At 42.9% G+C, this 17,030-nt stretch overlaps 1 protein-coding gene across 1 annotated transcript in view; it reads left to right on the top strand.

Moving 5' to 3' along the window:
- The window catches only part of inpp5d (inositol polyphosphate-5-phosphatase D), a 161,232-nt gene extending 148,913 nt beyond the window's left edge, over positions 1–12,319 (top strand). The window contains exons 26-27 of the mRNA XM_080185413.1: positions 1,122–1,689; positions 12,231–12,319. Of these exons, the coding sequence (XP_080041539.1) occupies positions 1,122–1,689; positions 12,231–12,233 (571 nt within the window). The 3' untranslated portion in view covers positions 12,234–12,319. The remainder of the gene's footprint in view (positions 1–1,121; positions 1,690–12,230) is intronic.
- The last annotated feature ends 4,711 nt before the right edge of the window (positions 12,320–17,030 follow it).

The raw sequence follows: 17,030 nt of genomic DNA, 5'->3' as shown, positions 1-17,030 counted from the left end.
CCCTCTGTGCCGCTGTAATATGCTCCCAAACCAGTATTGCTACTCCCCCAACTCTTCTAGCCCCTCCTGTGTCTCACCTAAAGCACTTATACCCTGGAATATTCAGCTGCCAGTCCTGTCCTTCTTTTAACCAAGTCTCCTTCACTGCAACCACATCCAAGTTCCGCGCAAGCATTAAGCCTCTAAGTTTGACTGTCTTGCCCGTTACACTCCTTGCATTGAAGCAGATGCACTCCAGACCTCCAGGCCCACTGAGGTCATGTAATGCTTAAAGTGGCATGTTACCAAAGTGGAATCATGTCTGTTTAAGGAGGCTGAGTGTTTTTATTTCCACAAGAAGGCATTTGAGAAATCAATGCACAGCTATGTCAAGATCACTGAGTAATTGATCAATCAAGATGTTATAAGTATAGAACATAGAACATTGCAGCATTGTACAGGCCCTGCGACCCTCAGTGTTGTGCCGAGCTATGTCCAATCCCAAGATCAAGCTATTCCACTCCCTATAATTCTGGTGTGGTCCATGTGCCTATCCAATAATTGCTTGAAAGTTCCTAAAGTGTCCGACTCCATTATCACAGCAGGCAGTATACAATGTATAAGAGCTTAGCACCAGTGAGTTTGGTATTCACTCTCTTTTTAATTAAAAATAGACAAGATAAACCCTATTATTGTAATGGTCTGCATAAATGGGAAGCCTTGAAGTATGTCAGTGAATACAAGTGTGTTAACCATAGTCTTTCAAATCATAGAATCATTGCGGCACAAAATGAGAGCACACAGGTCATTGAACCCAGGCCAGTTCTCTGCAAAAACAACTTAGCTAGTCCCATCCTACCCAATGTTTCTCCTAATCCCTGCAAACAACTTCTCTTTAGATAATTATCTAATTCCCTATGGAAAGCCATGAGCGAAACTGACTGTGCTATGCTCTCAGGCAGTGCAATCCAGACCTTACCCCTCACACTGTTACACAGATTTTCTCATTTTTGTTTCTTTGTCAATCAATATCCTTCGGTTTTTCATTCTTCCAGCGATGAGAGAGTTTCTCTCTTAACTATGCAGTCTAGTTCCCTTTTGTGCATTTAGTAATTTGTTCTTCTTTGTTTCTTGAAAAAAAGCATTTATCCAGAAAGCTCTCGGAGCAAAACTCCAACAATGAGCCACGTGGATGCAGAAATTCTACTGTCTCCAAAACAAGACTGGGAATCGATGGCGATGGTCAGTAATCCTTTGTATGAAGCAGTTGACCAGACGCAAAATTCCATCTCAAAGAAAGAGCAAGTGAAGCCAAAGAACTTGAGGAAAAGTAGCGCTCCAAGAGCAGAAAAGATCCTCACTCCTTCCCTTTCCTCTGCACAAGCCTTGGTTAGCAAGGAGTCAAACAGGCCAGTGCTTCCCCCAGTACCACAGAGCAGGAGCCGATCATATACTTGCTCGGAGGTGAGAAGGCCAGGCCACAGGGTGCCAAATGCAAAACAATTAGAAACTATGGCTAATTTTTCACAGTTTGGGGCCACCTCACAGACCACGAGGCCTCCTGCACTTGACAGGCCTCCATTGCCGGTGAAAAGTCAGAAGGTGCTGCAGCTACAGCATGCTGTAAAAGATTACAGGGAAACCTCGGAGCTGCCTGCTCACACCAAGCACCGTGGAAACGGGACCATGGGGCAACAGACCAGTGTGTCGGTAAGTAAAACACTGTTGGCGTAAATATAACATGGCCCCTAATAAATCTGATCCAGTAAAAAATTCAGAAGTAATTTATTTACTCAGAGAGTGGATGGAATGTGGAACTCACCATCATATGGACTAATTGATGCATTGTGGATGGCCTGGTTAGGAAATTTGCACATGACACAAAAATTGGTTGTGTAGTTGATAGTGAAGAGCATAGCTGTGACTCTAGAATGATGTCAATGGGTTGGTTGAGTGGTCTGGACAGAGAAATGGCAAGTGGCAGTAAGTGTGAGGCAGAGGACAAACAAAGCCAGAGAATACTCAATAAACAAGAGGATATTAAGAGGGGTTGAGGAAGAACAGATTCACAGCTCCCTGCTGTGATAAGGTGGTCAAGAAAGCATGTGTAATGCTTTTCTTTATAGGGCAAGGTGTTGAATACAAAAATAAAGATGTAATGATGGAACTGTATAAAATGCTGGTTAGGCCACAGCTGGAGTTTGTATTACATTTCTGGTAACATTACAGGAAGGGCATGATTGTTCTGGAGAGAGTGAAGAGAAGCTTTACCAGAATGTTGTCAGGGCTTGAAAATTTCAGCTATGAGGAGAGATTGGATACACTACGAGTGTTTTCCTTCGAACAGAGGAGGCTAAGAGATGACCTAATTGAGGTGTACAGAAATATGAGGGGCCTAGATAGATTAAACAGGAAAGATTTGTTTCCCCTAACTGAGGGATCAGTTTCCAGGGGCCATAGATTTAAGGTGTGGTAGAAAGATTAGAGAGGACATGAGAAAAGCTTTTTCACCAGAGAGTGATGGGCATCTAGGATCTGCTGCCTAAGTTGATGGTTGAGGCTGAAATGGTCAACTCATTTAAAAGGTACCTGGATCTGCATCTGAAGTATTGTAAACTGCAGCTACAGACCACGTGCCGGAAAAATGGGATTAAAATGAGCGACTTGTTTCTTTTTAATTTATTTTTCGGCCAACACAGGTAAAAGTTTAAAGTTTGTTTATTAGTGTCACAAGTAGGCTTAAATTAATACTGCAATTAAGTTCCTGTGAAAATCCCCATGAGTCAAATAGCCTTTTTCTTCACTGCAACCTTACTATGGTTTAAGAGGAATCTTGATAAACTTGCGAGAATGGAATAGACGGTTATGTTGATAGGGTGAGATGGAAGCAAGATGGGAAGAGGCTTGTGTGGAGCACAAATACTGGCATTGAGTAGTTGGGCTGAATGGTCTGTTTCTGTGCTGTCCTTTCTATGTAATTCTGTGTAAGATCGGTACCAATCAATATCCTTCTTTTCAATGGGGACATCCTGTCTTCAGCCACTGAGAAAGATGACCACAGCAGCAAAAATAAGCTGGTTTGACATAAAACCTGGATTCCACCCCAGCTCTGATACCAATTCCAGCCGCTCAACAATTCTGGGTTAGAATAGGGTATCATAGAATCATAGAAACCCGACAGTGCAGAAAAGGCAGTTTGGCAAATTGAGTCTGCATTGATTGCCTGAAAGAGTATCTTACTCAGGCCCTCTCCACATACCTATCCCCGTAACCCCACACATTTCCCATGACTAATCCCATTTAACCTAGACATCTTGGGACACTAAGGGGCAATTTAGCATGTTGAATCCACCAAACCTGCATATTTTTGGATTGTGGGAGGAAACGACAAGCTGCAGTGAACATATCTGCGGCAAGTGTCAGCTGCTCAAAGAACTTCAGCTCAGAATTAATGAGCTGGAGTCTGAGTCTCAGATGCTGCAACATATCCTGAAGACAGAGAGTTAACTGGATGCTTTGTTTCAGGAGGGGCCACACCCGATAGATTAAGTACCTCAAATTCGGCCAATGGTCAGGGACAGCAGCTGTGATTGCAAATGAGGCAGGTAGAGGGTTCCTGAATTCAGGAATGGGAGGAGCCTCAGCTCTTGACCTTGTCCAACAGCTATGAGGTACTTGCTCCCTGCATGGATGAGCAAGAGGGCTGTATGGAGGATGAGCTAGCTGACCATTGCACTGTGGTATCGTAGGCCATTCATGAGGGGCAAGCAAAAAGACAAGTGTAGTTGTGGGGACTCTATTATTAGGGGGATTGATAGCATTCTTTGTAATCTGGATTGTGAGTCCAGCATGGTATGTTGCCTGCCCAGCGCCAGGGTGAGTGACATGTCTGACCAGCTTGAAAGGATATTGGAGTGGGAGGATCCAGTTGTTGTGGTCCATGTTGGGACAAGGAAAGACTAGGAAAGAGGACCTGCTTGGGGCTTATCAGGCACCAGGAATTAAATTTAAAAACAGGTCCTCAAGGGCTGTAATCTCTGGATTACTACCTGAACCACATGCAAATTGGCATAAGCTTGAGAAAATTAGGGAAGTGAACACATGGATAAAGGAGTGATGTGGGAAAGAGGGTTCCATTTCATAAGAACATAAGAAATAGGAGCAGGAGTAGGCCATCTAGCCCTTCGAGCCTGCCCCGCCATTCAATAAGATCATGGCTGATCTGTCGTGGCTCAGTTCCACATTCCCGCCCTCTCCCCATAACCCTTAACCCCTCGCTTATCAAAAACCCATCAACCCGCATCTTAAAAATATTTAGCGAGGCAGCCTCCACCACTTCAACGGGCAGAGAATTCCAGAGATTCACCACCCTTTGAGTGAAGAAGTTCCTCTTCAACTCCGTTCTAAACCGCCCCCCCTTTATCTTGACGCTGTGCCCCCTAGTCCTACTGTCCTTTCTGAGCGGGAAGAGTCTCTCCACCTCTATCCTATCCAACCCATTCATCATCTTATATGTCTCAATGAGATCTCCCCTCATTCTTCTAAACTCTAACAAGTACAAGCCTAGTTTATTCAGCCTCTCCTCATAGCTCAACCCCCTCAACTTTGGTATCAGCCTAGTAAACCTCCTCTGCACTCCCTTCAAGGCCAAAATATCCTTGCGTAAGTGCGGCGACCAAAACTGCACACAGTACTCCAGCTGCGGCCTCACCAATGCCCTATACAGCCGCAGCAAGACCTCCCTACTTTTATATTCAATCCCCCTTGCTATGAAGGCCAGCATCCCATTCGCCTTCCTGACCACCTGCTGCACCTGCAAGCTGGGTTTTTGCGACTCATGCACAAGGACCTCGAGGTCCCTCTGCACCGTCGCCTGCTGCAGTTTTTCGCCACGTAAGTAATAGTCCTTCCTACCATTATTCCTACCAAAGTGGACCACCTCGCACTTGCCAACATTAAATTCCATTTGCCAGTTCCTGGCCCATTCGCCCAGCCTATCTAGATCCTTCTGCAGACTCTCCACACCCTCCGCACAATTTGCCGTTCCACCAATCTTGGTGTCATCAGCAAATTTCGACACCATACACTCGGTTCCTCCCATGGAGCATTGGCATCAATATTGGAACAGGAGGGATCTGTACCATTGGGATGGTCTTCACCTGAACCGATCTGGGATCAGTGTTCTGGTGGAAAGAATAAATAGGGTGGTCATAAGGATTATAAGCTAGGAAGTGGGGGAAAGCGAAGGGTAAAACTACAGGAAGCAGGTTAGCATGTGGGGAGGAGGGTTCAACTACATGGAAAATTACAAAAAAGTTAAAAGGGAGAAGATCTCGGGAGATGTTAGTAATGGAGTTGTTAGGATTCAAAAAGGTATAAAAACTAACATAAGGTCACTTTATCTAAATGCTCATAGCGTTTGAAACAAGGTCAATGAGTTGACAGCACAAATCATCGTGAATGAGATGATTTAGTGGTCATTACAGAGATATGGTTGCAGGGTGGTCATGACTGGGAGTTAAATATCCAGGAATATCAGACTATTTGGAAGGACAGACAGGAAGGTGAAGTAGGAAGTGTTGCTCTGATATTTAAGGGTGACATCAGGGAGATAGAGATGATATAGGTTCTATGGAGAAAAAAGTTGAATCAATCTGGGTGGAAATGAGAAACAGTAAGGAGAAAAAGTCACTGGATAGGTGTAGTCTATAGGCTGCCAAATAATAACATCATGGTGGGGCGAGCAAGAAACAAGGAAATAACTGATGCATGTGAAAATGATACAGCAATAATCAGGGGAGACTTTAATCTACATGTCAATTGGTCAAACCAGGTCAGTCAAGGCAGTGTTCCTTGAGGAGGAGTTCATAGAATGTATCCGCAATAGTTTCTTCTAACAGTATGTAATAGAACCTATAAGGGAGCAAGCTACCCTAGATCTGGTCCTGTGTAATGATGATGGGGAGATGTTGGCGTTGGACTGGGGTAAACACAGTAAGAAGTCTGACAACACCAGGTTTAAGTCCAACTGATTTATTTGATAGTAAACTCGCAAGCTTTCGGGGTTTGCCCCTTCGTCAGGCGAATGGAGAGTTCTAGCCTCAGACAGTACAGTACGTCTGGAGACAATGCACATCTCTTTAACCTGGGTTTAATGTTCCTTCCACTCCCATTGTTGGCTACTTTAAGACTTGAAAAGCAGGTTAGGTGTAAAGACTTGCATTCTAATTAGTAATCTGTAAACCATCTGTGCTGTTATATGCTCTGTCTGAGGCTAGAACTCTCCATTCGCCTGACGAAGGGGCAAACCCTGAAAGCTTGCGAGTTTACTATCAAATAAATCGATTGGACTTAAACCTGGTGTTGTCAGACTTCTTCCTGTGTAATGACACAGGAATAATTAATAATCTCACAATTAGGGATCCTCTCGGAAGGAGCGATCACAATATGGTTGAATGTAAAATAAAGTTGGAGCGTGAGAAGGCAAAATCTAATACCGGTTCCCCTAGTCACTGCACTCCAGCACCTGTTTGGGTACACTGAGGGAGAATTTAGCATGACCAATGCACCTAACCAGCACGTCTTTTGGACTGTGGGACTGTTAAGAGCATCCGGAGGAAACTCACAAAGACACAAGGAGAACGTGTAGACTCTGCACGGACAGTGACCCAAACTGCGCTATGGTATTGAACCCAAGCATCACATCTACAGCAAATGTCGGCTGCACAAAGAACGTAAGCTCAGAATTAATGAGCTGGAGTCTGAACTTCAGATGCTGCGGCATAGTCTGGAGGGATTGTACGCTTTGTTTCAGGAGGCGGCCACACCCAGTATATTAAGTACCTCAAGTTTGGCCAATGGTCAGGGACAGCAGCTGTGATTGCAAGTGAGGCAGGTAAGGGGTTCCTGAATTCAGAAATGGAAGGAGCCTCAGCTCTTGACCTTGTTTAACAGGTATGAAGTACTTGTTCCCTATTTGGATGAGCAAGAGGGCTGTTTGGAGGATGAGGTCTCTGGTGCTGTGACGCAGCAGTGCTAACCACTGTGCCACTTGCACCAGCATATACCAGTGATAAGGAAGGCCTGTTGGGAAAGGGATAATCAGCCATGAATATTTAAGGAAATAAGGGAGGGTATCAAATTGAAAGAAAATACAAGGTGGCAAAGATTAGTGGAAACCTAGAGGGTTGGGAAATCATTAAAGGTCAACAGAAAGCTACGAAAAAACCTACAAAGAAAAGTAAATAGATTGAGAGTAAACTAGTTCAGAATACAAAAACAGATAGCAAAACTTTCTGCAAATACATAAAAAGAAAAAGAGTGGCTAAGGTAAACATAAGTCCTTTAGAGGATGAATAGGGGGATTTAATAATGGGAAATGAAGAAATGGCCAAGGCATTGAACAGATATTTTGTGTCGGTTTTCACAGTGGAACATGCAAATAACATGCCAAAAATTGATGACAAGGAGGCTACAGCAGTGAGGATCTAGAAACAATCATTATCTCTAAAGAAGCAGTGTTAGATAAGCTAATGACCTTAATGAAATACATCACAGCGTATTAAAAGCAATGGTGGGGGAAATAACGCATTTACAATAATTTACCAAAATTCGCTGGACTCTGGGGCAATTCCAGCAGATTGGGAAGTAGCAAATGTGATGCCACTATTTAAAAAGAAGATAGACAAAAGGCAAGTAACTGTAGGCCGGTTAGTTTAATTTCTGTAGTGGGGAAAGTGTTTGAATCTATCATCAAGGAAGAAATAGCAAAACATTTGGATAGATATTGTCCTATTGGGTAGACACAGCATGGGTTCATGAAAGGCAGATCATATTTAACTAACTTAGTGGAATTCCTTGAGGACATTACGAGAGTGGTGGTCAATGAGGAACCGGTGGGTGTGATGTATCTGGATTTCCAGAAGGCATCCGACAAGGTGCTGAACAAAAGGTGCTGCATAAGATATAGGTGCTTGGCATTATGGGTAATGTATTAGCATGGATAGAGGATTGGTTAACTAACAGAAAGCAAACAGTAGAGATAAATGGGTGTTTTTCTTGTTGGCAATTGTCACTGATCGCCAACCAGTGGTATGCCTCAGGGATCAGTGTTGGGACCGCAATTGTTTACAATTTACGATTTGGAGTTGGGGCCAAGTATAGTGTGTCAAAGTTCGCAGATGACACTAAGATGAGCGGCAGAGCAAAGTGTGCGGAGGACACTGAACATCTGCGAAGGGATATATATAATTTAAGTGACTGAGCAAGAGAGTCTAGCAGATGGAGTACAATGTTGGTAAATGTAAGGTCATCCATTTTGGTAGGAATAACAGCAAAATGGATTATTATTTAAATGGTAAAAAAATTGCAGCATGCTGCTGTGCAAAGGGGTCTGAATGTTCTTGTGCATGAATTACAAAATGTTGGTTTGCAGATGTAGCAGGTAATTAAGAAGGCAAATGGAATTTTGTCCTTCATTGCTAGAGGAATGGAGTTTAAAAAGGGAGAGATTATGTTGCAGTTGTATATGGTGCTGGTGAGGTCACACCTGGAATACTGTGTATAGTTTTGATCTCCTTACTTGAGAAAGGATATACTGACAGTGGAGGGGGTGCAGAGGAGATTCACTATCTTGATTCTGGAGTTGAGAGGGTTGGCTTATGAGGAGAGACTGAGCAGACTGGGGCTATACTCATTGGAATTCAGAAGAATAAGGGAAGATCTTATAGAAACATATAAGATTATGGAGGGAATAGATAAGATAGAAGCAGAGGAGTTTCCACTGGTGGGAGAAACTAGAATTGGGGGCATCACCTCAAAATAAGGCAGCAGATTTAGGACTGAGTTGAGGAGGAACTTCTTAACCCAAAGGGTTGTGAATCTGTGGAATTCCCTACCCAGTGAAGCAGTCGAGACTACTCTATTGAATGTTTTTAAGGCAAAGATAGATAGATTTATGAACAGTAAAGGAATTAAGATTATCGTGAGCGGGCAGCTAAGCGGAGTTGAGTCCATGAAAAGATCAGCCATGACCTTACTGAATGGTGGAGCAGGCTCGAGGGGCCAAATGGCCTACTCCTGTTCATACTTCTTATGTTCTTAAACCAGAGCATCTGGAGGAAACCCACGCAGACATGGGAAGAATGTGCAAACTCCACACAGACAGTCACACAAAGCCAGGAGATACAGAGAAAGGATTTACTCTGCTGGGTGAATCAGGATTGTATAGACATAATCTTAAAGCTAGTGCCAAGCCCCCATTTTAGAATGAAGCACTTTTTCACACAATGGGAAGTAAAAACCTGGAATTCCCTCCCAAAAATGCTGTGAATACAGGTTGATAATTAATGGTTTCATAAGAACATAAAAACTAGGAGCAGGAGTAGGCCATCTGGCCCCTCGAGCCTGCTCTGCCATTCAATAAAATCATGGTTGGTCTTTTTGTGGACTCAGCTCCATTTACCCGTCCACTCACCATTACCTTAATTCCTTTACTGTTCAAAAATTTATCTATCCTTGCCTTTAAAATATTCAATGAAGTAGCCTCAACTGCTTCACTAGGCAGGGAATTCCACAAATTCACAACCTTTTGTGTGAAGAAGTTCCTACTCAACTCAGTCCTAAATCTGCTTCCCCTTAATTTGAGGCTATGCCCCCTACTTCTAGTTTCAGTGGAAACAACTTCCCTGCTTCTATCTTATCTATTCCCTTCATAATCTTATATGTTTCTATAAGATCTCCCCTCATTCTTCTGAATTCCAATGAGTATAGCCCCGATCTACTCAGTTCTCCATATAAGCTAACCCTCTCAATACCGGAATCAACCTAGTGAATCTCCTCTGCACTCCCTCCAGTGCCAGCATATCCTTTCTCAAGTAAGGAGACCAAAACTATACACAATACTCCAGGTGTGGCCTCACCAGCACCTTATACAGCTGCAACATAACCTCACTGTTTTTAAACTCCATCCCTCTAGCAATGAAGGACAAAATTCCATTTACCTTCTTAATTACCTGCTGCACCTGCAAACCAACTCCTTGAGATTCCTACACAAGAACACCCAGGTCCCTTTGCACAGCAGCATGCTGCATTTTTTCACCATTTAGATAATAGTCTATTTTGCTGTTCTTCCTACCAAAATGGATGATCTTACATTTAGCAACATTATACTCCATCTGCCAGACCCCTGCCCACTCACTTAGATTATCTATATCCTTTGCAGATTTTCAGTGTCCTTTGCACAGTTTGCTCTTCCACCCATCTTAGTGTCATCTGCAAATTTTGACACACTACACTTGGTCCCCAACTCCAAATCATCTACGTAAGTTGTAAACAATTGTGGTCCCAACACTGATCCCTGAGCACACCACTAGTCACTGATCGCCATCCAGAAAAACACCCAGTTACCCCCATTCTTTGCTTTCTGTAGATGAACTACGATCAGTGGAGTTCTGTTAGACAAAGTTATTAAGAAATATAGAGTTCAGGCAGGTACATGGAGTTGAGTTACAGATCAGCCATGATCTAATTGAATAGCACAACAGACCTGAGGGGCTGAATAGCCTCCTCTTGTTTCTATGAATGGAATACTGGCTGGAATCAATGTGGCACAATTAGAAGTGGGCAAATGTTGGAGTTGTGGTGTTGCTAGGAAATCCTCAGAGAGTTAGAATCACTGTCTTGAAGATCTCAATGAGAAAAGGCTGAGCCAGTTGCTGAATGGTACAGCCCAGCTCTCAGTTTCCAACTTTCTGACTCAGGTAAGAGTGAGGGAGTCAAGGACACATCCCTAGACCCTTTGCCTGCTTTGTATAAATGAGACGTATCCAATACACACACTTGTCCTAGTATCACCTATCACTCCTGAGCCAGCTCAGTGTAGCAGAAGTGGGTGAGTTCCACAACCAGCAATTATGATTCAAGTTCTCAGCCATAGAAATAGTATGGATTTAGCAACCTCTGTCATAGGTCGAGACTATAGTTTTGGATTAGCAATCCTGTGATTACAGATTCAAATCCCAGCAAATGAAATGCAATAATTCCAGTAATCAAAAAAAAACTCCCAGCCTGGTCACAAATGCCCTTCAAGACAATGGGATCTTATATACTTACTCTTACAGCAGAGAAACAGACTGTTCTACCAACTGCCCCATATTGGTGTTCTTATTCCACATGAACCTCCTCTCATGCTACTTCATCTAACTTTGTGTGACTTTTGTTCTGTGTTTTCCAGTATTTTAGCCACTAGCCACATATGTCAATTGGGAATCCAGGTGTAACTAATTGCTTTTCTGATTGGTAAATTAGAAATGAATAGTAGACCATCTTGGGCCTGTGATCCCAACACTCGTTTGCATGCGCACACACATGTAAACTTTAACCTTTTTGTATTTTTCTTGGGAAAATACGAACATGAAAGGCAGAACGTGTGAGTGTTTTTTAGGTTGTTGGGAGCCTGACTTTTCTGCTTCATTGAGTAGTGCTGGATCTTCAAATGAAATGTAAAGTACTTCTATATTTATTATGGATAAGATGTTTTCTACCAAGATGCATGTGATTATCATGATATCACCATGGCAACACCTGTAGCTAGTCAGTAATTACCATTGGACCACACCACTCTAAACTACATTTTTGTATTTGTTCATGGGATGTAAGCATCACTAGAAAGGCCAGTTTTTACTATTTAACCCGAATCACCCTTGAGATGATGAGCTAGGTTCCTGAACTTCAGTCCATGGTGTGTAGATACACTCACAGTGATGTTAAGGGAGAGAGTTCCAGGATTTTGACTCAAGACAGTGAAGCAATGACGACACAGTTCCAAGCCAGGAGAGTGGAAACCCTAGAGGGTGTGAGGATGTTCTTGGAGGTGCTGGTACTCCCATGTGTTTGCTGTCCTAGGCAGAGAGAGAATGCTCTGAGGTCCACATATTACATGGAACATCTTTGCAAATGATTTCTTCAAGAACCATGATGGTCAATAGTTGTGGCCCTGTCATATGTCACCATTTCTTGAGAATAAACATATTCAATAAGAACAACACTCTTTGCATGAAAGTAATGTCTCTGCACTGTAGCCATTGACCAGATTTTAAAACATTTTTTTAATTAGGTGATTTCTAATTTAACGGAGTCATGGGAAGAGGATGATTTTTGTCCAAATAACTGAGGCTAGGCCCCAGTTTGATTGAAACATTGACTTGCATTGAAAATATTACTAATCTGAACTCTCACTGCTCTATTTACAGTGACCAAGACCTCTCTTGTGGAAGAGATGGCAGTGTGGGATCCTTGACACAAATTTCTGGAAGAGTGAAGAGTTTCCTGTTTATCTTTTGCTTTCTCTCTCTTGACGAATGTAAACTGTGGTTCTAAAGACAGAGTCAGCAGGGCTGTGTATCAGCGATGGTGTGCTGATTCTCTTGCTCCCCTCCCTCCTCTCAGTGAGCTAGATACCTGTGCATCAGACAACTGAGCTCAGGACTGATGCCAAGAGCTAGAAGTGAGGAGACCTGAGCAAAGCTTCATATTGCAAGATTTCCAACGGGCTTGGTTTGCCCCTATAAATGAGTATGTTCCTCGGTGACATCAGGGATCCAGCATGGGGAGTTTCACACACTTCAACATGAACTGATTCAAGTCCATCACAGCTGAAAAGCACATCTGCTCTGCTGAACTAACAGTTAGATGGCGATTCATGAGAGCCCCACACTGTTCTCATATTCACAGTGGTTCAGCTCGGACAAGAACATCGTGATCCCTTCTATGGGTGAATAATCTGTTGATACACAATGAACAGAAGAAAAAAAGAACTTGCAATTCTATGACACCTTTCATGACCTCAGGATGCATCAAAGCGAATGAAGTACTTCTGAGGTGTAGTCACTGTCGTAATGTTGGGATGTGGCAGCCACTTTAGACACACCAAGCTCCCAGAACCAGTATGATAGTGACCTTTGTAAGTGATGTTGCTTGAAGATTAAATATTAGGATATTGGCAAGAACTCCCTTGCTCCTCTTCTATTAAATCCACCTGAGAAGGCAGTCAAGGCCTTGGTTTAATGTTTTATCTGAACAATGGCACCTCTGGCAGTGCAGCACTCCCCAGTACACTAGAATGCTTCAACCCTTGTCCTCCTTTCTCAGTGGCAACAGTTCTATCATTAAACCATGGCGAGAAAGATCTTTTTTGGTTGAGATACTGGGAAATGACCTTTGCAAGAACATTGTGTTCAGTGGAGTCAGAAGACAGACAGGGAATGGGGTTGGGGAGGGTGTTTAGAGTAACACGTACTCAAAATTTTGTGTCTTCAGATTTTATCATTGGCTCACAAGTTGTGCTGAATAACGTGTTTGCTCAATTGTCCTGATTTCTCAGGTGCTAACCCCTCTCCCCAGCTGGGATTAGCACTAGAGGTGACGTGCGAGTGATTGCTCTTGACATCAAGGCAGCATTTGGCCGAGTGTGGCGTCAAAGAGTACAGCAAAACTGGAGTCAATGGGAATCAGGAGGAAATCTCTCCACTGGTTGAAGTCATACCTGACATAAAAAGAAGATGGTTGTAGTTGCTGGAGACCAATTATCTCAGTTTCAGGGCATCGTTGCAGGAGTTCCTCAGCATCATATTCTCGACCTAACCATCAACAGCTGCTTCATAAATAATCTTCCTTCCAACATAAGGTCAGAAGTGTGGATGTTCGCTGAAGATTTCACAATGTTCAGCACCATTCACAACACCTCAGATACTGAAACAGTCCATGTCCATAAGCAGTAAGACCTGGACAATATCCAGGCTTGGGCTGACAAGTGGAAAGAAACATTTGTGCCACACGGTAATAATCATCTCCAACAAGGGAGAATATAAACAATCTCCTCTTGACATTCAATGACATTACCATAACCCCGCTATCAACAAGTTAAAGGTTACTATTGACCAGAAACTGAACTTGACCAGCCTTATACATACTGTAACTACAAAAGCAGGACAGAGGAAGGGAAATTGGAAGTGAGTAACTCATCTCCTGACTCCCCATAGCCTGTGCACCATCTATAAGGCACAATTCAGGAGTGTGATGGAATATTTTCCACTTGCCTGAATGAGTGCAGCTCCAACAACACTCAAGAAGCTCAACACCATCCAGGACAAAGAAGTCCACTAAATCCACATCCCATCCACCACATTCAACTTTCACTTCCACTATCACTAATGCACAGTGGCAGCAGTGTGTACTATTTACAAGATGCACTACAGTAGCTCACCAAGTCTCCGTAAACAGCATCTTCCAAACCCATTAGCTCTACTCCTAGTAGGACAGAGATGGCAGATGCTTGGGAACACTACCACTTGCAAGTTGCACCTCCAAGCCATACACCATTGTGACTTGAAGCTATATTAATGTTCCTTTACTGTTGCTGAATCAAAATCCTAGAATTCGCTCCTTATCAGCACTGTTGGTGCATTCACACCATATAGACTGCAGCAGTTCAAAAGGATGGTCCACCAGCATCTCAAGGGCAATTAAAGATGAGCAATAACTGCTAGTTTTGACAGTCTTTCCCATATTTTGTGAAAGAATACAAAAAAAGGGACACAAGCCTTTGTGTTTGAAGGTCATGCTTCATCAGTGTCTGCACTTCCAAACAGCAGATAACCCAGCATGGAACACAATCTCCTGCCAAGCCTTTATTTGCATTAGGGTCCCATTCCAGGGTATCTGAGGAATTATTTCCCTGAGAGGCATTGACCTCTCCTCACCACCCACCCAATTTCTGGTATACACTATCCTGCCTCCAGTCCTTGATGGAAGTTTAGTCCATCCATTGTGATACATGTGGAGGAAGAATTTGCATTTCTTTAGCAGCTTTCAAGTTCTCTGAACATTCCAGAGTGCTTCCAGACCCATCAATTACTGATCCCAATGCAGTCAGTATTGTTTTAGGCCACCGTAGTAGAAAATGATAGGTTGCACTGATGATTTGCAATGCTCTCCTCATCTCTCCAACACGGTGGCTATGATACAATTAGATTCCTGACTATTTATGTTTGCCAAAATGTATACAGGTAGAGTACTTCAAATCTGACAGCCCCAGGAGTAAGTCTGTGCTGGACTTCAGAACTTAACAGTTTTTGGTTAAAAAAAAATCAGAACCACTTAATTCAGTGAATAGGGGACATGGGCAAAACCAAATAACACAACTGCAAAGTACTTTAGGCTAATGGCAATGTTGCTGTTAATAACTCCTTCACAGCTCTAGGGACCTGGGTTCGATTCCCAGCTTGGGTCACTGTCTGTGTGGAGTTTGCATATTCTTCTTGTGTCTGTATGGGTTACCTCCGGGTGCTCCAGTTTCCTCCCACAGTACAAAGATGTGCGGGTTAGGTTGATTGGCCATGCTAAAAATTGCCCCTTAGAGTCCTGAGATGCAGAGGTTGGAGGGATTAGCGGGTAAATATGTAGGGATATTGGGGTAGGGCCTGGGTGGGATTGTGGTCAGTGCAGACTCGATGGGCCAAATGCCCTGCTTCTGCATTGTAGGGTTTCTCTGATTCTTTCTATGAATAATTCACTTCACATATATCTGATTTTATATCTTTCATATCTTCCACACTTCCCTACATCCTGTTTAAAATGAGAAAACAGCAATCAAACCGAAATAACATAAGAAGTACCTGGTACTTGTAACTGAAAACTATTTTTCACTCATACAAGATTACACTGTTATTTTTTTAATAACTCTCTATGAACTTGGGCCAGCTGCAAAAAGGCACTTTTGTGTGGGTCGAATTGGATAAGTCATTCCAAGCTGGACCGGATGGGGTTAAGGTTCACTAAGCCACGGGAGCACAGGAGAGTGAAAAAATGTATGATTCTCGGACACCACCATTTTCAGATAGCCGGATTTGAGATGCTGTAACTGTATTTTTTTGTTGAATTTTATTGTATTGTATTGAAGTTTTACAATGGGAGCACTAGGGAAGAGTGTTGAAGGCGAAATAAAAGATAATGGAATCAACCATTTCTACTTTCTTTTAAAAGGGAACTTAGTTTTTCCTTCCCTCTGTTGCTGCTCCCTGGGTCTGTCCCCAGTTCAGCTTGTCTGTCCTATAAGCAGAGAAGGCAGCCAAACCTGATGGCCTCTTCAAACGTTGCTGCTCTTCAGAAGAATATACCCAAGGCTAGCTCATCCTACCTTCTCCCCTTCCCTCCACTAGGTATCTTGGTTCCATTCAGTAACTCCTCATTGCAATATTGCAACAAAGGTGAAAAACCGTGGATAATAAAAACAAAATACTGCGGAGGCTGGAAATGTGTAATAAAAAACAGAAAATGCTGGATAAACTCAGAAGGTCTGGCAATATCTGTGGAGAGAAATAGAGTTAATGTTTCAAATCTAAATGACCCTTCTACAGATCAGTTCTACTGAAGAGTCATTTAGGTTTGAAACCTTAACTCTGTTTCTTTCCACAGATGCTGCCAGAACTGCTGAGATAAACCGTGGAGGTGGAGCTTGGACCCATTCCATCCTCAATGCCTAGAGCTCAATGAGGCAATGTCACCTCAAAGTTTCTGATACCCCTTTTTATTCACACTGCAAAAGATTAACAAATGTATACATAAGAATATAAGAAATAGGAGCAGCAGTAGGCCGTTTATCTCCTCAGGTTTGCAGTGACATTCAATAACATCATGGCTGATCTGATTGTGGCCTCAACTCCTCTTTCCTGGCACTGTCCCATAACCCTTCACTCCTTTGCTCATCAGAAGTCTTTCTAACTCGGCCTTGCATGAATTCAATAACCTAGCCTCCAATGCTGTCTGGAGCAGAGAATTCCAAAGATTAACAACCCTCTGAGAGAAGAGCTTTATCCTCTTCATCTCACTAGAAAACCCCTAAGTTTTAGACTTTGCCTCTTCATTCTAGATTTCCCCCATGAGGCAAAACATCTTCTCAGCATCTACCTTGGCAAGCCTCCTCAGAATCTTACATGTTTCTCATCAGTATAGGCCCAACTTGTTCAACCTTTCCTCATAAAATGATCACTTCA

This window comes from Carcharhinus amblyrhynchos, chromosome 3 (genome assembly GCF_965287045.1).
Source record: "Carcharhinus amblyrhynchos chromosome 3, sCarAmb.v2.hapA, whole genome shotgun sequence".
NCBI classification, from domain to species: Eukaryota; Metazoa; Chordata; class Chondrichthyes; order Carcharhiniformes; family Carcharhinidae; genus Carcharhinus; species Carcharhinus amblyrhynchos.
This window is presented reverse-complemented; position numbering and strand designations above follow the sequence as displayed.